Below are 25,594 nucleotides of genomic sequence, written 5' to 3'. Positions count from 1 at the left end.
GTTTGATATATATAGATATAGGAATGAAAAATTATTCTAATTTATCAAATATGATATTATAATCTAATAAATACTATTGTTTCACTAATCAGGTTTTGATTTTGAACTAAAAGATAGGAATCAAAAAATAGACAAAATGAGGAATCTTATTCTTGAATTAAATGAGAATTAGAATGAGATTACTGTTAAACAAACATTAGAGATGGGAATCGATCATTCCATTTATGATTGTTGGAGCTGATTTTTAATTAACAAAGATCAGCTTAAATAAAATTTTGTATTTGATTTTATCTAATTTAGAAATTTGAATTTCATACTCCTAAATATAAAATTAGCGATGTATCACTTTAATAAAAATAATAATAATATTTTTTTATTTATAAAAAATTCATCTCAAGAGTACAAGAATTCATCTCTCCAACCTTTGACTTTCTAAAAAAAAAAAAAAAGGGAAAGGATAGCATTGGATAAACATCTTGTTTAGTGCTTAAACATACAATATTAATTCTTAAACGATGTCGTTTCCGTTGGTTTAGCTTCACCAACAAGATATCTCGACAGCTCATAGCCACATGTCTGCCAGAGAGAATGCTAGAAGGACGAAGACTTTTAAAATGCGCAACGTATTCTGAAAGACCAAATTGACCCGAAGAGTAGCCCGCATGGGCTGCGAGGGCGGGGCTATTTTGGGAAAAGGGGAAAAATGAGGATTCGCGTTGGGCCCGTGTAACATGGTTATCGTACCAACTGAGACACACGTCATATTTTAGGAGGTCTTACCACCACGTGGACCAATTGTAGATGAGAATTAGATGGGGAGCTCTCAGCCACAAATATTTATCCTCTCTTATCAGCCACAAATACCCACCACGTCTTTCTCTCCGAACCCCTCTCTCTTAAAAAGCCTCCAAACACCACAGTTGCCCCTATTTTCTTTAGTGTCAAGGAGAGTTTCAGTTCAGAACCCACAAAAAATTTCACTCGATCCGACCCGTTTTTCTAATCAGTACTGAGTGCTTCCACCGATTCCGAAACCGGGTTTTGTTTAGCTCTTCCATTGATTCACTTTTGGTACGTTTTCTGTGAACTCTTGTCTTTTACAATCTATAAAATTCTCTAGGTTTTTTTCTTGGTTTTTTGTAAAAATCTGTATTTCTTTAGGGCTAATTATTGATCTTTAAAATATGATTTCTTAATTCATTTTGTTTGGCTACAGGTGATAACATTCTAATTTTCAATTGATTGATTCATGTGGGTTTTTTTGTTTTTGTTTTTGTAATGATCACTTAAGCATGAATTAAGGCATTAGGTTTGGATTTAGCCGGATTTAGACGCAAAACAATATGATCTCGTGGTGGGTTTTTTCTAAATCTGTGTTAACCCTGTTTCAAGATCTGAACTCCAAGCTCTATGACAGGGTTTATGTTAATATTTTCTTTACAGAGTTCGTGCTTTGATTACTAAAGCTCATATAACAGGGTTTCTCCATTTGACTGTTTATTCGGGTCTTGGATGCAGTTTTAGTGTTCTGGGTTAAGAAAGCTCGTTATATAGGGTTTGATAATTGAGGGTTGTGGTTAATTTTTTTGTTGTTTGATTCATTTATGATTTTCTTTTTTAGTTTTGTGTTATATATTTTGATTCTTGGAAGTGCGTTTGGCACTGATCATCAGAATTCCTACAGCATGGGTTTATTTCATTGTTTGTTAAGTTTGTACATGAGTTTGGGATTTAATTTTTTCTTTTTTGCTAATATGACTTTATTAGTTGTTGGATGGTTCCGTTTGTGTAGTGATGATTAACTGATTATTGCCGTTTTTTCTTCTACTGAGGTATTTATAGTATGCTTTGATTCCCAAATTACACTGTTTTCTAATTTCAACCCACTTTTTTTTTCTCAGATTGATCTAATGGATTTGTATTTTGGAACTGGTGTCAATGATTTTCTTGTTCCAAGAGATAGTGAACTATTCGATAGGCTTCCATCCCCAGAGGATTGGCTGCGGTGGGGAGGGACTGAATCAGAAAGTTTTGGGTCAATGAACAATATGACTGTGGATGAACCGAGCTGTAAGGGTAGAAATCTGTGTAATGATGTTGATGCGGAAATTCCAGGCACTAAGGTGGAGAATTATAGTGTTCCAAGCAGACCGGGAACATTATCAGAAGGTTCCCTTCAGCAAAACACTTTTTCACATGATTTGCTAGAATACCAGCTCAATGACCTGGCAGAAATTGATCACGTGGATGACATTTTCTTGTACAAGCGTAACTTCTGGGGTTATGATACTTGGTTTATTGCACGTAGGAAATTATGTAGTTTTTAACTGCTTTAGATTGCCGTGTTGATTAGAGGCATGTATGGAAGTCTTATGGATGTCAAATTTCTCCATGGAGTCTAGATTTCATGCCTTAGATTTGGAATTGTATGAGTTTGGATGAAATTCAATTCAGATTTGTATTGCTTTTTATTGAAACTCACTCCAGTCCAAATCCAAGGTTTAGACTCCAAGCTCTCATAGGCTCAGTTTCTATATGTTAATCTGTTGAATCAATTGTCATGAATATGGCCTCGTGCGTTGATTTAGCAGTTATGTGACGATTGATAGTTAAAAACCTGGAACAGTCATTTCATTTAATTCTTAATTGCTTCGTAGAGGTGATATAATGGAGTCGTTACATTTTCGTGGGAGTTCCAAACATGCCCGAAGTGTCTAGTGGTTTACCTTTTGGGTTCAAACATTGGAATCTGCTTGGTCTGTAGTCTTCACGACCTGTAGCTTTTTGGATTTTGCAGGAGTTCCTTTCTTGACGAGGGTCTGCCTGCCATGGAAAACCTTCATGGATCATTTGGCTTTTCTCCTGGCTACCAATACAGTCCAACGGCAACTGATGATCCGTCAATCAACACAGTTTCAGATTCACAGAGTGTCTCAAGCAATTTGTATGGGTTAGGGGGCTCAAAATATCTCAAAGCAGATGATTTTTCAATATCACTAGGCAAGGAGAAGGAAGAATGCTCACCCTCACATTCCACTCCTTGCAAGTTGGGGCAAAAGAAGGGTTGCTCAAAATTAGAGGTGAGATTTTAAGTCTGTTTATCACTTGCAAACAAAAACATTTTGTAGTTAAACATGCGTGTTTTAAAATTGGACAACCTGGACGAGGTAGTATGATTTCAGGTTTTTGGAGCACTGGGGTTTGGACAAATGTCATTTGCATACATTATGTAACACACTGAATACATTGGTTACCCTGAATGTTGCATATAATGGTGCATTGGTGCATATATGTTCGGCCAGAATTATTATTTGATTTTTAGAGATATCAAACATTTATGTTGCTTTTATTACAGAGTCTCAGATTTATTGGTCCAGAAGGTCAAAACGGCCTTCACCATTTGATAAATGGTATGGATCGGAAAACAATGGTTAGCAGGAGAGTTGTTCTAAATTATAAAATTCCACTCCTCTTTAAGCTCAATGGCACTACTGTTTCAAGGGTTACTTTAGAAGTTAAGCATTTCATCTTTTTAATTATTGAATCAGAGAGAAAATCATTGCTTGTTCCAGAATCTGTTGGTTTTTTGAAGCTAATCTAAACACATCCATAATTTGGGAGAATTTAGGTGAAGAGAACTTAATTTTTAAGTACTATGTTTGAGGATTTAACTAAAGATGCTTTGTTGTTTTCTTTATGAAAAGGTTAGTCTTGTTTTAGTTCCCCCCACCCCCCCCCCCCTCTTTTCTAAAAAACGTACATTAACATAAATTTGCTTATTCCTACTTGAGCATGAACACCTGTTTGACAGGTCGCCATGTATGTTCCTAACTCCTAATTATTTTTTCACAATCATGTCATTGTGATTTTTGAGCTTCATTAAGTGAAGTAAATTTTTTATTCACTGGCATAATTTTTTAACAGAGTTTAGTTTTTTTTATTAATTAGCATAATGTTTTAAGATAGTTAAGGCCCTGTATAGATGCTGACATAGTCTGGCAAATTGCAACATAATATTCTCTTTTTTATGCTGAAATTATTACTTCTGTTTGGCTCCTTATTCTACTTTGCATTTTTTTTTAATTGCCAACATGGCATGATAGAAAAAATAAAGAAAATCTTTAAATATCATAACATTTAAGAGTTAGAGTAGCCTTGGTCCAAGTTCTCTCCCCCTTTCCTCTCTCTCTCTCTCTCTCTCTCTCTCTTCATCTCATCTTCTAAGCAGCCAAACAGGGCAATAGGCTCATCTTTCTCTCCTTTCTTCTTTTTTTTTTGCAGAGATCCATTCTTGTCTAGAAACGTTTGTTTTGAGTTTCCTGGATGCAGCATCACAAATATTTACTAGAGGATTAATTCTTTGTTGCATCTTGCTTGTCCTTACTTCAGGGCATTCCTAAAATTGTAAGTGTTGGACTAAGATTTAAGTTTAAATTAGGCAGTTGACTTCATTTCATTTCAATTGACTGGCAACAAATATGTTTATTAGTGATTTCTGGAAATTTAAAGAGTGATTTGGATTCGATTGTCCCTATGATAAAAATGTATAAAATTTTCACTTTACATAATCCTTATCAATTTTTGCACTGAAGGGAATGGATGTATGCATGCAGAATGAAGAAAAGCAGCATGCATTGTGTAGTTGTTTATACTTGAACCGGCCTTTAATTGCTTGCCAATAAATGATGTGTGTGGGAAAGTGAAAGGCCACAAGGCAAAGTTCGTTTTTCATGTTTTGGGCTAAGTAAATCTTTTGTCTTGGGTATTGAAATGCTAAAGAGTAGCTTTAGAAGATTTTTAAATATTTACATTTCCTGCCAGAACAATCCTGTGACCTTCGACATATGTGCATGCAGAAATGCGCAGACACATGCATACACACCTATATTATAGATTACATGCATACGTTTCTGCAAGTGTACACAGATGCATACAGCATGCAAGCAGATCCATAGGTAAACACGTACATAGACCATAAATTTTATCTCTGCTTCATTTATATTTCATGAAGTAAATTTCTATTACCATGACTTTTTGGGTTATCTAAATCTCGCTAATGTTCATTGAAGGCGCCAATGATCAAGATTCCTGTCCCAACTACACAAAATGGAGAAATGGGTGAGGAAACTTCACTGGAAGAATCTGTGCTGCTGGAACTTGAAGGAGCAATGGCAAAGGTGAAATAAGAAAGAAACCAAAACCATCTCCCCTAAGCCCCCAAGAAAAAAAAGGGGAAAAAAAAAAGAATATTTACTACATACAAAATTACTGATGATTTTTTCCATATTTCAATGTGTTTAGTTGACCCAGAAAACGCGGATTTGCTTTCGTGATGCATTGTACCGACTTGCCAAGAACTCAGAAGAAAAGCAAACAGTAACCCAGAGCCAAAGTGGAGAATTTACCGTTGAAAAGTCGTTGCCACCGGTGGATGAAACATCGAGGTTCCTACTTGCTTATTTGAAATGACTACCTTTTTTTGTTCTATTTTTTAAGTTGAACAATTTTGAGAATACTATATTTGGTCTTCCCTTTTCATGTAAGGTGGTTGGTGCCATTGAAGTTTAAACCATATAATTTGAAACCAAAGGATTGATTCTGTCTGTATAATAGGACCAAGAGTGTCCAAATTTGTTTCTTAACTGGCCAACCTAGGGTCGTCTATATTGATTGATCAAATCATAAATTCCATTTTCAGGTCAGGAGCTCAAAGACCCATGGAATCAGTGACCAACACCATTGACAGGGCCATCGCGAATCTCATGTTCGATAACGTGGATGCCAATGCTCAAAATCTTGACCCAGCAGCATTGGTAAACTTCGAAGGAGAATCAATCGACCCTGCAAGTGTACGAAGCAATGGTAAGGTTCCCAATCCCATGCTTGGCAGAGCAAACCCGCGGAGAACAAGGAATGTGCTTGGAGATTTTCAAGTTTGGGTGCAGTGAACATGAAATAAGAAGTCGGATCTGGTGCAAGAATTTGGGCCTAGCTAGGATGAGTTAGGGATCTTTGTAGCAGAGTTGAAAGGAGGAGGTAAGGGCATGGATCCATGAAATAAAGTATGGTACATAGAAAACAAATTCTCCTTTGAATTTATTTGCCTACTAATCTAATATTCTAATGTATTTGGGTAGCATGCATCATATGCACTCATTGGCCGCAAGGCCTTCGGTTTTGATCAGTGGTTAGATTAGAAGGGTGAATTTTGGATTTGCATTGGGTGTTTTGTTGTAGTTGCACAGAGGAATGCAGGGAACTGACCAGCTTGATTCGAAATCTTCTTTTGTATGCTCTGTTTATATCATTTAATTTCAATGGTAATGTTTTAGATGGAGGAGAAGTGTGGGCACAGCCGTGTATTCATTTTGAAATGCTTCTCCATGTTTCAGGCACTTTGTTTTTATTATTATTTTAATTAGGATTGAAATTTTGAATAAAGAATATAATAAAAAAGAGTAATAAATTTAATTTCATTCCTTGCTTTCCAAGCACGATTGGAAAAGTAAGCAGATTGCTCTCAAATATGTGAGCCCTGTTCAGTTTTAAACTCGAAATATAGAATTTAGATAAATTTTAATATAATTTATATTTTATTTTATTTAAATTGGACATAAATTTAAATTAAATATCTTTCCAAACTTTTTATCTGGGCTTAGGTTTGGGTGGAACTTAAAATAATATTAGAATATATATATATAAAGAATTTACTTGCAAGTCGAAAAAGACAATTAAGCATATTGATGTTGCACATATCATTAATTTTTAATTTTTATTTATTGTTAGTTATATTGAATATTTTATTAAAAAGAATGGAATAAAAATGAATAATTTACTTGTTTCCCTTTTTTAGTGTTTTTTTTTTAAACAAAAAAGATGGCTTGATAACTATTGATATTATATTCATCATTTTAATGAGTGAATGAAGAGGTGAGAATTTTAGGTTGATCGTTCATGTGCGGGCATAGGTTCAAGGTTAAATTTGATCCATAAAATGTTTATTCATAAAACGACTATTATAGTAAATTTTTTTATTAAATCATAACAGGAAATAATGAAGTTATTATTATTAATAAATTCAGCTATGCATATGTTTAATCTCATTCTGTAATTTTTATATCATATTTTATTGAATGAGATAAAATTTTACATTGTCATTTGTTTTAAAGCAGCAATACCTTATTTTAAGAAATATCATTTATTTATCATAATTATTGTATTCCTATGAATCAACGATTCATAAATCAAATATAATGTTAGCTTTTTGAGTCTAATCTCTGTTTTGATACTGAAAAATACAAATGTCTTTTATGTGTGTGTTTAGTGTGTGAATATGTATTATTCAGGTCACATATAAGGTCAAGAGAATATGGAAGCCAAAATAGGTCTTAAAACACGAATTTGGCACATTCCATGATGTCAAATAGTAAAGGAGAAGAAGAAAACATGTTTTGAATTATAATTGCATTTGATTTTATTATTTGGTCTGTAATAATGCATGCAAATGGATTGTATGCTTAGATGGTCATAGACTAACCAAAGGGAACCACAAGTCCATTGACTAACCTTAGGGTTGTCGACCGATGTTGAATTTTTTGGGTTATTTCAAGGCCATAGGTTGACCTTAGGACACATCATGAAAATTCTCTTAAACCTAAATTGTCAACACACAAAAATGGACAATATCATATAAGGTCAAAAGATAAGAAAAATAAGTTTTTCAAAGAGCCTCAGTCGACCGACCTCCTTGCATTTTAAACACTTCGGGCGACCGGCCTGTCCAAAAGTCAAAATGTTGACCATAGCTAGGCCGACCGACCCAATTTGAACACACTACCCATAGTCGACCAAACCCTGACTTTGACTTTTCCTACCACCCTTAGCAAACCGAACTTAAAGTTCAAAAATGCCTTGGCAAACCGAAGCCCATGATCCGGCAAACCAAACTTAAGGACGGGCAACCGAACCTCGAAGGTTTGGATTTTTACCTTGCTTAGTCGACTAGCCACTACCAACGGCAAACCGAACCCTGAAATTATTTCAAATTTGTTGTATCTGTTCGGACAACCGGCCCATTGCACCGGGCGATTAAACCTCTCGGATTGCCAATTTTTTACCAGAATAATCAGGGTAAAAACATAATTAAACAATTTTCAAAATTCCTAATCTGTCCCCAACGGTTATATTTTATTGAAAAACTGTAAATACCTCTTTCATAACTTATATTAGCGACTTTGATTAGTCAATTTTTCTCTTTAATTTTACCCCAATCAAAGTTCCCCCAAAATAATTTTTATTGCAAAACTCTTTTATTGGGGCAAATTTTTTACACTTTCCAATTCTTTTCATTATTCTTTGAATACCATCTTTACAAGAGAGTAATTTTTATGGGCATCTTGTTTTTCATTCAAGGCATTAACTCTCTCATTTCCTTTTCACTTTGAAAATCATTTTGGGAGTTTGTTTTGATATTTCTCCATATATTTCCATGGTAAATATTATATTGGAGAAATACATTTTTGCTTTGATTTGCACATTGAATATCAAATGTTTGTATTTTTATTCTGTGCAAAATCATTTGAAACCAAAACCCTAGGTTTTTCAGATTGTTCTTGAAAAAAATATTGTTTGGAGAAAATATTTTGTAGGGTTTAAATTTTTGAAACTTTTAATCATATACATTCTTTTCAAAAATTACAAAAATTATTTTGAAAGCACCTTTACTTTAGTGAGCATATTTCATATCATATAAGAGTGCATGTATTTTGAGCTTAAACGTGTACATCTTTGCTTGTATTTTCCGAAGCATTATTAAGTACAAAAATATTTTTATTGTATTAGTTGGATTCTTCCCATTAATTGAACTAGAAAGTCTCAGCCTCGTAAGTGAGACCGGTTGGGTTTAGCTCGGAAATTGAACTGAAAAGTTTCAACCTCGTAAGTGAGACAAGTTGGGCTCAACCTTGTAATTGAGCTGGAGTTTACCTCGCCTCGTAAGGAGAGGTTGTAACGGCTTCTGCTCCGTCTGTTTAAGTGAGCAGGTTTAGTAGAATCCTTGGGGTGTATGCCTAAGGCGGGGACGTAGGTTGGTTTTGTGATACCCCATGGATGAAATGCTTAAAAGACTAGATGTTACTACCTATATCAACAAGGTGCACCTTTCTTATCGGGAGCCTTCCCATAAAAACTCCACAGTTAAACGTGCTTGACTTGGAGCAATCTTGGGATGGGTGACCACTTGGGAAGTTTTCTCAGGAAGTGTGTGAGTGAGGACAAAAACACACTGAAAAGGACCCGTGTTGGTTTGTGGGGCCAATCATTAGTCCGATAAGGCTCGTGTGCTTGCCTTGGAGTAATATTGGGATGAGTGACCTCCTGAGAAGTTTTCTCAGGAAGTGCGTGAGTGAGGACAAAACACACTGGTGTTGATCTGTGGGGTCAGTCATTAGTCCAATAAAGCCCGCCCCCTTGTTGTCTGGTCCAAGTGGAAGAAGAGAGATGCAGTGCTCCTGATAGATCCAGGTTGAGGCGTTACAGGTTTGGCCAAACCTTAATAACAAAAATCGTATGTCGCTCTCTCCTTATCTTATTTAATTTATGCACTTTTAATTCAACATGTGTATGCTTATTCATTTATGATTATAACAAATTGCATGCACACATTTATTCTAAATGAGATAGACGTGTATGTCTGCATATATTGTTTATTCAGTTTTTACATACACAACCATAATTAAAATGAGATATGATATGTGATGAACGGCGTAAATGTTTAATTTGACCGAAATATTTTTAAAACCCATTTCACCCCCCTCTTAGGATTACACTAATTCCAATATAGGACGTAAAAGTTTTAAAAACTACTAAAAGAAGCTCAAAATATCCACAAGTTTCTTCGGACTTTGAAACAATAGAGATCGAACCAAATAATTAGCAGCTATTTTCAAATCTTACTATATGAAAATAATACCAAATTTTATATGATCATTTGTCTTAAAATTATATATATTTTATAAATGTTATATTTTTATACAATTATACTTTAATCATCCCCTTATTTTATTACGTAAACAAATTGCTACAAAAAATTTATAGTCGTGCCATATAGGCGTGAAATTAGTATAAAATTTTTATACTCATTAATGTGACATTTTATCACAAAGTTGTTGATTTCTTAAAATTGTACATTTTTTTTTGTAAAATTTTTAAAAATCTACTTCATTGTATGTATTATATTAAAGTAACTCTTAGTAAAGAGTTTAAAAATGCTCTAAACCTCATAGTCATAAAGTTTAAAAATGTTCTAAACTTCATGGTCATTTTCCAAAATTTTGAATTTATTAAATTAAATAACAAATTTGCATGTGAAACATCTCTTAAAAGAATCTCAAATGATTTTTTTTTTCATATATATATATATATATATATATATGTATGTATGTATGTACTTATTTCTTAAAAATGCCCCAAAATAAGAAGCAAAGGAACCTCATATTTATGGGAGAGAATTTGAACACCAATTTGTTCTCACTAGAATAAAATTTTAATCACAATAAATTTATGAAATTTAAATTTCAAGGGGAGAATAAATTATTCGGATTATAACAATAATAACAATAACAATTGATTCTTCTTTCCTCTTCTGTGAAAGAGGGGGAAGGAAGAATTCTAAAAGGAGAGAAGATTTCATCCGCCAAGCGGGATAAAGTTCGATTCCTAAGTAATCGGGGGTTCTTGCTCATCTCTTGGGGGTCCATATCATTTGAAAACTTTTCCAGTTTCATTAGCATAGCTAAATTTTAAAATTTCAAGAGAGAATAAATTATACGAATTATAACAACAATAACAATAACAATAGTAATAACAATAACAAACTTAAGCCGCACTAGGTATGGCTACATGAATCCTTTTTTGTCAATTCACCATATCAAAAGTATTAGATTACATACTATTAAATCTTTTCTCACTATCTTATTTTAAGTTATTTTAGGCCTACTCCCATCTCTCGTGATGACATAAATAATAACTAACTCTCTTTTCGTCGTAGGTGTTCTACTAGATTTATCTACCTTTCAAATGTCCAAACTATCTAAGTTGCCCCTCTCTAATATTGTATTCCAACCGATCCTATGCCTAAATTACTGTATAAATGTTTAATTTTTAGTGATAGATTTTTTTTGACTTTTATTACATTTAAATTGAAAATCAACTAAATTCATATAGATGAATATAATATTTTATTTATATTTTATTAAAAAATACATATATCTAGTTAATTTTTAATCAATTTATAATTTTATTATAACAATCATAATCTAACTAATGCTCAAACCTAAAACTAATTAAAATTAGTACTTTGATAGAGTAATGCACTTGAATTTTATTTTGAAATTATAAAAAAAAACTAAGATATAATTATAAAAGTAGTGACTAGATATTATAAAGTGAAATTAAATTTAAATTTAAAATAATATTAACATATTTTAAAGCTAGTTTTAAGAAATATGAATGTTTAAAAAAAAAAAAAAAAAAAATATAAAAAACGTTTGCCTCTATGACGCAGCAAGTAGGAAAGAAATCCAAAAGGAAGTGTGGCAGCAGCGAAAGAAGAAAAAGGGCGAGAGCTGGCCAGCAAAAAGCAAACTGATTCATACATTTACCAACTTCCCTCGTATAGAAAAGAAACATTACTTTTTGGCTACTCGTTTTCGTCATTTTCTCGGCAGCCAAACGGAGAGGTTGAAACTCTTAAAGCCTGAACAACTTCGAATCAGAGAGGACCGGTTGAGACTTCTCAAAGGTAAGATCTTCAAGCTTCTTTTTCTTCATTTAATTTTTGGTTTGTTTTGATTGAGACTTTGTTTTGTTTTGTGTCAGAAGCATAATGGAGGCCGTGGTGATAGACGCTGGATCGAAGCTACTCAAAGCTGGACCCGCTGTTCCAGATCAGGCTCCGTCAATGGTGCTTCCTTCTTAAAAAAAAAAAACACTTTTCCCCTCTCTTTTTCTGATTGTGTTTTCACCCGTTTGGTTGCTGAGAAAATGTTAGGGAAAATACTAGGGGACTCATAACGACCGTCATTGCGTTTATGGGACTCTTATATAACAAAAGACCTCTCCTTAACTGAGCATTTTCCCGACAATGTAGCTATTGGATTGAGTGTTTATTTATTCGGGAAGCCAGAAGAAAGAATTCGAGAACTCTTTCCGCAACTCTATTTACCATTTTCTAAGAAACCGAACAGTGTTTTTTTTTTTTTTATTATTAAATTTTATTCCGTAGATTTCATTTAGAATTCTGAGGTTTTTGTTGTGCTCCTTTGGTTGGTAGGACAAGTGGGAGAATAAAACAAGAAAAGTTTGAGTCTCAGAGTTTTTTTGGAATCGATTTAAAAATTGATCTCTTTGTTCAAAAAATGGGAAAGCCAAAATGTTTATGTTACTTTGTTGGTATGTTATAGAAAATTATATTGAAAACAAAAATTCTGGTAACAATTCTTTTAAATAAAGGTTAAAATTTTGTTTTATTTTCAAAATGCAAGCACTATAAACAATTTGAAACAGCCTTAACAGGTGAAAATTGCCACATTTGTTTTCCCCATCTTTCCACATATCGTCTATAATTTGGTTATGTAATTTGAGTGGAGGAGGTTTTTGGTTTACACTTGATTAAATTTAATTTGATTTGATGATTCACCTTAAGAAAAATACATTTGGCTACCTCAAGTTAGGATTAAGAAGAGTGAGGCTTGTTCAATTTGGACCACTGTGCATTGCAATTGGGTTTGTTTTCTTGCATTTCTTTCAATGTGTTTTTGACTGGTTTGACAATCAAGCACATTCCATGATTGCATTTTTTTTATACACTAATTTCTTTGCCTTGATACTCTTATCTTTTCTTTTGATTTTTAGTAATTTTTTTTATCATCATTTGTTAAGGAGAGGTCAGAAAATTCATAAATCTACCATTAGTATTATGTCGTTGGTCACTCTATGTTTCCTTTCTATATTTCATTGCATGATGCATTTTCTTTCTTCTTTGCCTATTTTCATGTGTTTTGTGCAAATATTGCCTTCAGAAGGAAGTTGTTTCTAAAGATCTAAGATGTGATTCAGATAATTCCTACCCAAATGAGATGCATGCCTGAAGGTGGATCGTTGACTGATGGTTCATTATTTGAGGATATCTCTGTTGATCCTATTGTGCGAGGTTTTATTAGAGATTGGGATGCCATGGAAGATTTGTTACACCATGTTCTATACAGTAGCCTTGGATGGGAAATGGGCAATGAAGGACAAGTTTTATTCACAGATCCACTGTCAACTCCCAAGGTTGGTTAAAGCCTTCTGCCATTTCACTTTGGGCTTGGACTAAATCATAAATAATGAATTGCACATAAATGTTTGTGTGTTCCAAATCATTTGTGGGCATCATTATCGCTCAAGTGGCCCAATAAATGTGACATTTTTATTTTAAAGAGAAAAATATTTTGATAAGCTTATAGGAGTTTCAGATTTTTTTTTGTCTGTAGAAAAAGACAAAAGAACTTTTTAATGATATTTTGATTGTGTTGCCAACATGTGACTCCTTTCAAGTTAGCTAATAGTATTTATTCAAATATTGTCGTAATTTGGAAGGGAAGACATCCTGCCCCACCCTTTCCCCCTTCTTTATCTGTGGCCTTTCAAATGTCAACACAAAGTGGACTATGATTTTGTTGTTTTTTTTGGATGACATGGTCATTTGAGTAAGCTCAAAAGTTGACTCATATCACTAGAGAAAGTCACAACCCATCCAAACCATTTTAGAAGCAAATTGTGGGGTTGAAATTATACAGAGTCATAAAGAAGCAGCAAAGCCATTTAGTCTTTGGAAACATGATAATATGACATGCACTGTGTATACATTCATCAAACAACATGTTGCGCTGTACTAGTTGGGAGGAGAAACATTGTTTGAAGATCGGTTTGTGTACCTACTGCATGGTCTATAAAGATGGACATTTGAATTGTTTTTCTTGCTACTGGATGGTGGTGAGTGGTGAGAATTGCTTTCAGAATTGATACTTCCATAAGCTGGACTCCATAGATAATTTTTTCACATTTTGCCTTTTTGTGGTGGAAAACAGTGTCTTTTGCTTGCTTGTGAGAGCATGTGCCCATGTGTCATAGTTTGGAACTAACATATAATATTGATCAAAATGTCTGTTGACTTTATAGAAGTACAATATCATATGGTATTTTCCAAATATGTCTGTCACAATAAAACTGAATGTGTATATTAACACATAAACATAATCACATAACTTTTTTTGAACTAGAAAAAGAAGAGATTTCATTAAATTAGAATACCTGTACAAAAAGGATAATCCCCCCCCCCCCACCCCCACCCAAAAAAAAAAGAAAAAAGAAATTGCTTCAAAAGCCTATAAAGGAGTCATATATGGTATCCTATTCTAGAATAAATATCAGGTCATCTTTTTCCCCATAAAAATACAAGCATACTGTTCCAACCAAATACCCCACAAAACAGCAAAGAACCCACACCTCCACAAAGCCAATCCATTTCTACTGCTACCAATTCTTGTGAAGGAAATAGCCAACAAATCCTCCACCAAATCCGGGCAAACACAATTCTCTGAAAAAAAAATCCCAAACACCTTGTTCCATACCCTCCATGAGAAAGAACATTGCAACAACAGATGAGAAGTAGATTCTGAACTATCAACACAAAGAACACACAAATCTGGAGATAAAGCCTTAGAAGACCTCCTACTCTGTAACATATTGTATCCAGATAAAAGCCTCAATCATAGAGAGGCTTTGGCCTTCTAAATAATACAATGCAGCCAAAAAGGTCATGTGTGTCAAATACTCAAAGAAAGATTTACAAAAAATAATCCACTAAAGAATAACCAATGACTGAGCATCTTTCCTATTGGAAGGATGACAACCCTCTTACAATGCCAAAGAAGTTGCAAAACTACATTGTAATTCCTTCTGTGCTTAATCAAGAATGATAAACTCTTAAGCCTAGAACTATCGAAATCATTTGAGGTTTGTGAGTTAGGTTCTTTTGTTGGAGGAGAGCGATTCTATCATGACTGGAAGGAGGCTCTGATAAGAAGTATCGATTTGATGTTCCAAAGCAGGAGCGTCTGAGCATCACCCTATCATAAGAGTTCCTGTAACTAAGGTGCTGTTAAGTCGTCACTTTTAAAAACTTAAGTTGTTAGGCAATAGGCCAAAAATGGGTAACCAAACACAAACAGAATAAAGTGCACTGCAATTGACATATTGGGAAAACACAGATAACAAAACTTGAACCAGTACTTCCTAATCAGAGCTTTGATATCTTCTCTAGTCCTTACGTCACCCAAACCTTAAGCTATGAGGTGGTAGGCCAACAGTTTCTATCAACCAACAGTTGCATGTGTCCATGTTTTAATTAAGAGTGGAGCTGTGGAGTGGTATGCAGCTATGCTAAGTTATCTTTTGTATATGCCTCAGCATTGTGGCAGTTTTAACTTGAGTTTCTGACACACTGCTGCACATTTTAGTATCAAACAATAAATTATACAAAATTGACCCAAAATCAGAAGTAGCCAATTCTACTTGAGACATTTTCGTTCCCCTCAACTTGAATGGTATGGCTTGCTGCCACACAGTCTATTTTTGTTTGCACTTTGGTATCAACCATGATGAAAATATTAATTTCCATGAAGAATATGACATTCATAAATAATCACATTTCTTGTTCTGAAATAAATTATAAAGTATTCTTTTCTTTACCAGGCTGTTAAGGAACAGTTGGTGCAAATGATGTTTGAAACATTTAACATATCAGGCTTTTATGCGTCAGAGCAAGCAGTATTATCGCTTTATGCTGTAGGACGTATCTCAGGCTGCACGGTTGATATTGGCCATGGGAAGATAGGTATGTATAGCTAGCATATTACGCCCCCTCTCCTTCTCTCTCTCTGTGTAGTAAACATTGAAGGACTGAACCAACAATTTAGAAGAGAAAAAAATTGACATCCTTACAGTAGAAGTCGAGTCCTGAACTTACTTGTTGGATAAGTTCCCAATATTATATGTATGCTTCTTTGTTTCTGTTGTTTTCCTGCGACTGCTCCCTGGAGTTGTTAGTCTGTTACCATGCATGCAAGTGGCAACTGGCAAGAACATTGAATGCATAGGATTCACTAGTAATGTGGCAATGCTAGCACTATGGTTTATATTGGTATTGAGTGAGAGTAAATGCTGTTTCCTCTTTTGAGATAATTGGAAGCCTTAAAGCATATATATATATATATATATATGTATATGTGTGCGTGTTTATGCATGTATGTATGTGTATATTTGATACAAAAAGAATATCATTAAAAGAAAAGAGAGAGTTGCAAAGGTTGGAGAATAAGATATCCTCCTAAAAGCAACCAAACAAACAGTTGCAATAAATTCCCCCTCCAATCCCTGTCAAGATGTAACAATGGAGCTCCCCATAAGAACCCCAAAGAGTGTGTCCACAAAGAAGCAAGAAAACAGACTCTATCCCACAATAAATGGGAAGGAGTTGATTTTCCATGAAAAATCCTATCTTTTTTCTCGGGCCACAAAGTCCAAAAAACATGAACATTATATATTTTTTAAAAGTATGTACAAGCCATTTTTTTTTCTTTTTTTGTTAAAGATGCAATTTTGTGCACAAAATGATTCATCTCCTTTGTACGTACTCATCTTGCACGTGATATGATACACCTATAATAAGCAAAAAATGGAAAAAATAATTATACGCCTATAATATTCTACAATGTACACAGTACACTACTACTTGCAAATTTTTGGAAATTCCGAATAAAAATTATATTTGTACTTTTTCTTTTTTAAAAAACTATTCTAAGGTTTGAAAATCAAGTATTCAAAAAACTCTTGCTTTCTTGTGGCTTTGCAGTTGAAAACACACTATTTTCAAGATGCAAATTTGAAATTTCTATGTTGTAAATTGGCACCTAAATTTTGATTCATAATCACAATATATTTTGATTATAAAATACAAGAATGTATTTGAGCTTGTGCAAGTACATATGTTTTTAATATTGATTATAATACTTTTATGTGATGGACTGGAAAACTCATGTTTATATATGTAGGATAGATTGATTGATAAAAAAGGGATGAGGTATGAGCATTATTTATTTCTTAGAATCCCCAAGTTAGTAATACTTTTTTGCATTATTTTTCTACTTTGTTCAATTTAGTTTGAGATTTTGATTGTATTTAATGTTACACAATCTATCTGATACACAATATATGGATGCTGGTAGTTTGATTGGGACACGATTTGATGGCCATGTGCAAGGGACAAATTTATTTCAGGTGCTGTATGCATCTTTGATATTTCATTTGTCAGTTTAGGTTTAATGAATATTTATTGGTGAAGTCCATGAAATCTTAAAGAATTTTATTTTTTATTTTTTATAAATTCATCTGGATGTAGATCTGAATTCAGATTGTGATAAACTGTCACTAGGAATCAAGGATGACCTTTGATGATAGCCAGTGGCTATAAATCCATAGAATACTGATCAAGACTATTCTTTATGTGGTGTTTGTCTCTGGTGATACTTTTTCACATTGGGTTGTTGTCTAATTGCCATAAGCATCTGAATAGTCCTTTGGTAAATTTTCACTTGGGGCCTGAGTGAGCTTGATAGTTTGTTCCATATAACCTTTTCTGCATTTCACCAGATATTGCGCCAGTAATTGAAGGTGCAGTTCAGCATGTTGTCTCAAGAAGATTTCAAATTGGAGGTATTGACTTGACAAAGTTACTTGCTCAAGAACTCAATAAATCAAATCCATCGGTGAAACTCAGCATCTCTGATGTTGAAACATTAAAGGAGCAATACTCATGTTGTGTTGAAGACGAAGTAGCTTATGAAAAAACCCAACACTCATGCCAGGAAGAGCAGCATACTTTGCCTGATGGACAGGTTTGTTTTTAATTGGACAGTGGTATCCCTAAAGAGAGAAGTAAATTTTTTTTTTATTTTTTTATTTTTTTATATTTATATTTATTTTTTAACTTTTGGTATAATATTTGATTTTTAGTCAACCTTGGTTCAACTATAGATCTGCTCCAGCACTCAGTTGGCTGCTTGTGTGAATTGGTCTCTCTCTTTTTGAATATAGTGTTTGAATTTTAATCTTTTTGACGAGCGATTCATGGGAATTTTGATTATTTTTTCTTGATTAAGTCGTGTTTGAATTTTAATCTTTTTGACTAGCGATGCATGGGAATTTTGATTATTTTTTCTTGATTAAGTCCATCAATTTAATGAGCAATGACTATAGAAGAATGTTGCAAGCCTGAGCTTCCGTGGTTTTTGCCATCTGTTTTGGCAAAATCCTACAAAACCTTAATATGGTGAAGTATCTTGAAAAGGATTGTGTGTGAGGGATTCAACAAGATAGAGTAGATGATTCAATTTATTGGTGTCTTGCCTGAGAGATTCCTGGGGTGTAAATATGAGAGGCTGAGAGAATTATTCCCTGAACTGTCTGTTACAATATACAAGCATTATTATATTTGAAATATAAATCTACATAATCTGCTCATGCTACTGAATAAAGTTTCTTTGTAAATTTTGCTAGTGCTTCTTGACAATGTTATATCTTATGAACTTTGTCAATCTTAGATATCTGACTGCAATCCTGGCAAATTTGATTCAGGTGATTACAGTTGGAAGGGAAAGATATGCTGTTGGCGAGGCTTTATTCCAACCATCTATTTTGAGTTTAGATGCAGATGGAATTGTTGAGCAGCTTGTTCGCAGTATTTCAACTGTATCTTCTGAGAGCCATCGGCAGCTTCTGGAAAACACTGTACTTTGTGGTGGAACTGTTTCTATGCCTGGTAAGTGTCCATTTTGCGCACCCCCCCCCCCCCTCTCCCCCCCCCCCCAAAAAAAGAAGAATCATTGGAAAATACTTATATCTTCTATGGACGAGGCAATTTGTTACATATCTATCCAGAACAGTTTTCAATTGTGGTAGCAAGTAGCATAATGTAGTGTAACCGCAGTGGGTGTAGCAGGAAAGGGATGTAGGTAGGGGTGTAATAAGTTCGAATTTTTTTTTTAAGCATGCAAAACCTTGTTTTTTGTATTGGTTGATTTGCATGTTTTATGACCCTAGCCCTCAATAAGTTTTTTAATGTATATTTTTTGTATGCTTAAGTTTGACTTATTAATATGGTTTAGTAAAGGTGATAAATTTTATATTGGTTTCAACAAGCTATTGACAGAAAAGTGTAACGAGTTTCACTTCTCATTACTTTATGTTCATAAATGTAAGCCAAATCACATGTGTAAATAAATTAATGAAGTAAGAGATTAGTCATGTAATATACAACATTGATTTATTAGACACTTAAACACATACAATAAATTAAGCAAGTTCCATTATTTTTAATGTCTTAAAAATATAATAAATTTAACCAACATGTCTTATATAACCTAACCTATGAAATTACCCTAATGTAATCATAAAAGTTAACAATAGAAAACAAATTACTAACAACTTGAACATGACAAATGCTAGAAAAAAAAAAGAATGCTGAAGTTCAACAATATAGAAAAAAAAGACAAAACTACTGATATTAAAAAAATAAGAATAAACTTGTTTGATATAATATTGTTTGTATCAAATTGTTAATTAATGCATCTCCTCCGAATATTGCAAAAAATCAGTAATTTGTATCATTATAATCCTCATTAATCATTATAATATTCTTTCCTCCCTCCCCTTTGCATACCTAATCAGGATTAGTTTACTAAAGTAAAAATGAGAGATGATGAGAAGCAAAAGTAGAAAAAAATTTTGTCTCAAGCCTCCTGTAGCAGCCATAGGAGTCTTGTAACAACCTGCAGCAGCCATTATGTGGCTGTAGGTTCACAGAAGCTTTTATGGATTTAATTGTTATTCCTACTTACATTTGGACCCAAAAAATCCATTATGGTTTATAGCAGTCACGGCTGTTATTTAAACCATGCTGTGTAGGCTTTTGAAGTCTTCTAATGCTTGCATGAATCTTTTTATGTAAATGGAACAATTAACCAGTGGATATTTTAGTCCTGGAGATTTTAGCTGCAGAGTCACTCTGGTTTATAATTTGTATCATCTAATGGCTTGTTTCTGAATCCCGTTATTCATGCATCATTGGCTAATAACTTTGGTAGTCCATAGCGTCTTAGTTGGTTAAGTTCATTCATGTGGGCTATTTGGAAAAATCAATAATCAAGTTTGGTGATTACATTCCTGACCAAATTAAGGTGATCTCCATTCTTTCATTGCTTAGAATTATTTGCCAATTCCAAAAATATACTCGAAATACTGCCTAGAGTTTGAGAAAATCAAGAAACAAGGGATTACCTGATTTGCATAAACCAGCCTGAATTCTGCTCGACAGATTGTTCAAGGGAAGGCTGCCTTATTATAATTGATGAGACTTGCACATGTGCACGGTGTAACAGATATTTTATTTTATTGATAATCAAAGAAATTTATTAGATAGGGAGAAAAGAAAAGTACATAAAAGAAGAAGAAAATAGGAAGGACATGGTATCTTCTTGGAAACGCAAGAGCATGAACAAAATAAAAAAGAAAATGAAAGCCAATATACAAATAATTACATGACAGTTCTATTGGAGCAAAGCAACCAATCCAGCTTAAATCCGCCCTAGGTAAATGCAAGAGAAACCAATTCACCAAAAACTCACAGCACCTCAAGAAACATCACTCTAATCCAAAGTAAACTAAGAGAAGTAGTCTCTTGGGGCATATCTCTAATCAAATACAACAAAAGCTACCCATAATTGAGCAATGGCACAAGCCTTTTCTCTCCTTTCCCTTCTTGAACCCCCTAAACATTAAAAAAAAAAAAAAAAAAACTACAAAGAGGATGGATGGTCCAATTCTCTCCAAGAATACCAAACAATTTGACCCAAGTGTCCAAGAGAAGTGCTAGTGTAACTGTGAGAAAAAGTGTGAACAATTCTCCCCACTCTTAAAACAAAGGGCACAAATCAGGCGATGATAACTTATCAGGTCTTTGTTTTCAAAGCAAGTTGTGGAGGTGGTTCTTGAGAGGGAAGGAGAGCTTTGTTGCACAAGTAGTGGATGCTTTGGTGAGGGCTAACCAAGTTGTTCTTGAGAAAAGATCCCCCTATAAGAGTGATTGGTGGTATTTATAGAGGAGGGGCAAAAGGGTATGAGATGCCATTCTCCATTAACAAGATGCCATGTCACGTATCAATTAATGAAAAATGACAAATTATTTAGTGAATAAAGTCATGATACATAGTTAGGATTAGAGAAAAATAAAAGCAAGCATGTTTCACAAGTGACGTGTCTAATGCTTGAGTAGCTTAGGAAAAGGCTAAGGGGTTGGGAATCCCCTCAATGAACCTTGACCCCAACTTACTGAGACAAGGCTCTCTAGGGCATCCCAAGACTAGGATTGATAGATACCTTGCCACATGTTTGTGGCCAATCCTGGTGTGCGTTGCCAATTTTGACGTCCTGCTAGAATACAAATGGAATATAATTAAATTAACTTAAAATATGCACTTGCATGTTTGAGGTTCATCTATTCCAAGGCAAAGAGGTAATCTTAGACATTTACTCTAGCATCAGTGTTAATTCTTTTCCAGGATCCCTATCCTCATAACGGCCTTGATCTATGGAGGAACTTTAACCTTCCAAATGATACAGTGAAGGGTAAAAGGAGCAGAGCATTAGAATCATGAATTAAATGAGAGATAAAACAAAATTCCTTGGAAGAGTCTAAAGCCCAAACTCTTTAGTTGATGCACTTATAAGCAAGCTGTTAACAACTTAACACAATTGTAGCTATTTATTTGACAAATGTTAGTCTAGGTTGCAGTTTTTCACCTCTGTCTGTAGTTTCCTGGAGCATATTGCGTCTGAAACATGGAATCAACTAGCATGGATTTTAACTGAATATTTTTGCTGCACCTGCCCGGGGTGGGGGGATTATTTACAATTATGTAGTTACCATGTGTAATTAGGAGAAAATTGCTGCTCTGGGCCTGCAAACTCAAGTATTTTCCCCCTGAACTGCAGGTTTTGAAGAAAGGTTCCAGAAAGAAGCTGCCATGTGCTCGGCTATTGTTCGTCCTTTGTTAGTGAAGGTAAAACCTCTTTTATCAAGATGTTGAAGATTTACTACCCAATATTTATATATTATACAGGAGATTCTAGGTAATATAGCAATTAGCAAGAGTTCTGCCTGATTGAACGAGGAAGGATTGTTCTCTACTGAGAGTACACAAATTGATCCACCACCCTTCTTGCTCCTAGCTATAGGTGCTATTGTGTCACTCTTTTGTGGTTTTTAAGGACCAAGCCAATGGCACAAGTAGTCACAGTGTCTAAGTTCACAGCACACGACACTGCAATGGCACCAAGTGCTACACTTGGTTAAGCCAATGTCACACCCAAATTGTTGGTTAAATACTGTTTAGCAATTGGAACAACATTCACAAGACAACAGTATTTACAAGAGCAACACCTACCAGCCTTTTTCTTATTAAAAGACAAGGAATGCACACTCTTACCAATTTCCCCATCTGGGCCGTCCCATGCCACCCACTTCTTAAATTAATACGTAGTTACCCCAGCTGCCTAGGGTATGCAATTGACAACCCCAACTGCTTAGGTTGTGCTGGACACAACTAACATTTGCTAACAAGGCTAAAACAAGTTATGCTTACAAATAACTGGCTACATGCCCAGATGTCAGTCCACGAAATTATCCTCTAACCAAGCTTGTCTGCCAGCCTTACAAGGAGAAACTGTCAAACAACTGCCTTGCCTAGGCCAACACTGCAAACATTTGACATTGACACTGCATGCCATCCACAGGTCAACACTTCGTGTCAACCATGACTTATCCCACGTCCCAGCAGCACCATATGTCAATGAAGCACTTGACATAACTGAGTTCAACCATCCAACCATCTCAACCAAAACTGGCCATCGAAAGCAATCCTGTGAAGGACCATGGCCCCAAACATATCCCGGACCATGTCGAATAGGCACCATAACATCTATGTGCTCTCCCTTTAGCAACATAAATAACCAACCATTGAGCGTCAAGACAACCCATGATAGGCCATCTTAAGCTACTGCCTTGGCACACGAGTTGCCCATGCCATGTGCCCTGGAAATGTTAAGCTACTCAAGGGACACCAGTCAACTTTGAAACTGAATTGAACATGCACATAGCTCAAAGAAAGGTTTTCTCCCCCGGGGTCACGGGAAGAGACCTCATGTGATCCATTGGTTCTTGCTAGTCATTGAGATGGGAATAGGGTATCCATCGAGACTTGAAATTCTGAATAGTGATGGCAGAATCAATCCAATCCTGCAAGTGGGAGTTTTCCCCCATGAGGAAGAACACAACTCACTATGGCCCTATTTGGATTAAAAAATTTATTTGAGGAAAGTAAAGGAAAGGGAAGGAAGGGAATTAATTTTTCGTTGTATTTTCTCTCTACATAAAATTTGTTCAAACATGATTAACAATTAGGAAATATCAAAGGTTACTGACATGTAAACTAAAATTTTTGTTCCTTGAATTATTATATATTTTGTTTTCTTTCTTACTTTCTTGATAACCAAACATGAAAAGGAAAATTACTATATATTTTTATTTCCCTAATATTTTCCAAGCTTCAAATGAGGCCCAAATTAATGAATTCTTCATATTTGGGAATAATTCTTAGACTTGACCGATACAAGCTCTCCGCAGTTTGGCATTGAACGACATGAGAGGAATTATATGATGGTTCTTGTCCGACTTCCAACCTGACATGACAACAAAGTTCTTGGCCGTAATACCTATCGTGATCTCATGCTATTCAATGCTTTCGGGGCATTGTATTCCAACACTAATTCAAATGAAGCACTTGTCATCAAACAACATTAATTGTTTCATTTTCCAATATGAATTTCTCTGCTTGGACCATGGAGTGTCGATGTATTAATATTGGCAATATTGATGAGGCTAGAATATCACATGTACCACTTGCTAGTTCTGAAATTTTGTGAGCAGTGCTATTTTGGTTTGCTTCTTTGTTGCTTTGCATTTCAAATATGTTTCTGTTTGTTTAATTTCATTGCAGGCTCCGGAATATATGCCCGAAAATTTAAAAATGTATTCAGCATGGGTTGGGGGTGCCATACTTGCAAAAGTTGTGTTCCCTCAGAATCAGCATATAAACAAGGCAGAGTATGATGAAACCGGACCCTCTATTGTTCACCGAAAATGCTTCTGAGTACTGTTCATCTAATGAGATTACCAAAGTCTAGTTCCTTCATTCGTCCTCGTCCCTCTTAACATTTTTGAAGCACGTTGACGGTTGTCGGTAGCAGAAAACCATAATCTGACCCAGAGTTTCCACAGGAATATACATGTTAGCACAGCAGAGTAATTGATGTAATCCTAAAGTTGTGATTGATTCATTTCTCTTAGGTTTAAAGGTCTGCTTTTATACAGCAGCGGGCAAAGTAAATTTGATGGTTCAATAGCAAATTCCTCTTTACTCATCCTGCTTATTTATTGGAACATGTAATTACTGTGGTATATATTTTTTATTTAAACATTCAGTATATTTTTTCTATTGGAAGATCAAATTGATTGAGTTTTGATTCACATTGCAATATGATTGTAATTGATTATGCAAGCCAAATGCATTTTTCATTGTGTAGATCAGGTGGAATGAGTCTTTCTTGGGGGGCAAACAGAAGTCAATGGCATTCTTTTAGTGCTGACCTTTTTAAAACCAAAAAAAAAAAAATCTTTCTATTTAATAAATGTTTTGGGTAATTGTTTATAATAACAAAAGTCAAATGGCAATCTTCTTCATATAGTAATGAAAGTCAGTCTCATATATATATAATATTATGTTGTAAAACAGAAGATAATTTTATTTTTCTAATTGACTTTTTCTCCTGCTTGCTCCACTTTAAGAGATGAGAAAATGTCTAGGCTAAGGAAATTAAAGCACTCATTTTTTATTCTATTTTTATATTAAATATGATCTAAAATAAATTTTTGTTGTGAAATAATTACAAGTTAAGAAAAATTAAATGTTAATGATAAGCATAACTAAAATTTTCATTGATTGAAGTTTTAAATTTTAATGGTTAAAATATCCAATAAAAATCTGACATCTGTATATGGAACAAAGCGGTCCATTGTAATTTTATATACTATATATTTATATACAAAATTTGGTCAAAATCTCAAAACAGAAATTGTCAAACATTTCAACACGTTCAGAGTACGAGGAGTGAGTGGCATGGCATTGAGACACAGAATAGTTGACTTCAAATCTCAATTTGCAAAACAAAGCTGCAGGGCGAATTTTGGTCTTGGCTTGAACTTGATGAGTACGGCCTGCTACAAGATCCCAGAGAATATAATATATTTTAGCTTTTAATTTCTTCTAAAATATTTAAAATTGCATTGAGTTTAACTTTAATTAGTTGAACAAGATATAAT

The 25,594-nt window shown here is 34.3% G+C and overlaps 2 protein-coding genes across 3 annotated transcripts; both read left to right on the top strand.

Moving 5' to 3' along the window:
* Window positions 1-866: 866 nt before the first annotated feature.
* Window positions 867-6,279, top strand: LOC131163676 (protein LNK4-like). The gene is made up of 6 exons (XM_058120333.1): window positions 867-1,071; window positions 1,902-2,260; window positions 2,798-3,080; window positions 5,070-5,177; window positions 5,302-5,444; window positions 5,699-6,279. The coding sequence occupies exons 2-6, from the start codon at window positions 1,911-1,913 to the stop codon at window positions 5,946-5,948; spliced, it is 1,134 nt and encodes a 377-aa protein (XP_057976316.1). The 5' UTR covers window positions 867-1,071; window positions 1,902-1,910; the 3' UTR covers window positions 5,949-6,279.
* A 5,285-nt stretch (window positions 6,280-11,564) lies between these two features.
* LOC131163675 (actin-related protein 7-like) lies at window positions 11,565-24,723 on the top strand. 2 transcript variants are annotated; one of them, XM_058120330.1, is made up of 8 exons: window positions 11,565-11,800; window positions 11,878-11,962; window positions 13,117-13,332; window positions 15,796-15,937; window positions 17,752-17,996; window positions 18,736-18,919; window positions 22,150-22,217; window positions 24,213-24,723. In XM_058120330.1, exons 2-8 carry the CDS (start codon window positions 11,885-11,887, stop codon window positions 24,363-24,365), a joined length of 1,086 nt encoding a protein of 361 aa, XP_057976313.1. In that variant the 5' UTR covers window positions 11,565-11,800; window positions 11,878-11,884; the 3' UTR covers window positions 24,366-24,723. The 2 variants fall into 2 exon arrangements, with proteins under 2 accessions (XP_057976313.1, XP_057976315.1); XM_058120332.1 differs by having other exon boundaries at window positions 11,576-11,800; window positions 11,881-11,962.
* The last annotated feature ends 871 nt before the right edge of the window (window positions 24,724-25,594 follow it).

The sequence above is a fragment of the Malania oleifera genome, chromosome 9, assembly GCF_029873635.1.
Source record: "Malania oleifera isolate guangnan ecotype guangnan chromosome 9, ASM2987363v1, whole genome shotgun sequence".
Classification (NCBI taxonomy): Eukaryota; Viridiplantae; Streptophyta; class Magnoliopsida; order Santalales; family Ximeniaceae; genus Malania; species Malania oleifera.
Note: the sequence above shows the minus strand (reverse complement) of the source record. Positions and strands in the feature narration are given on the sequence as shown.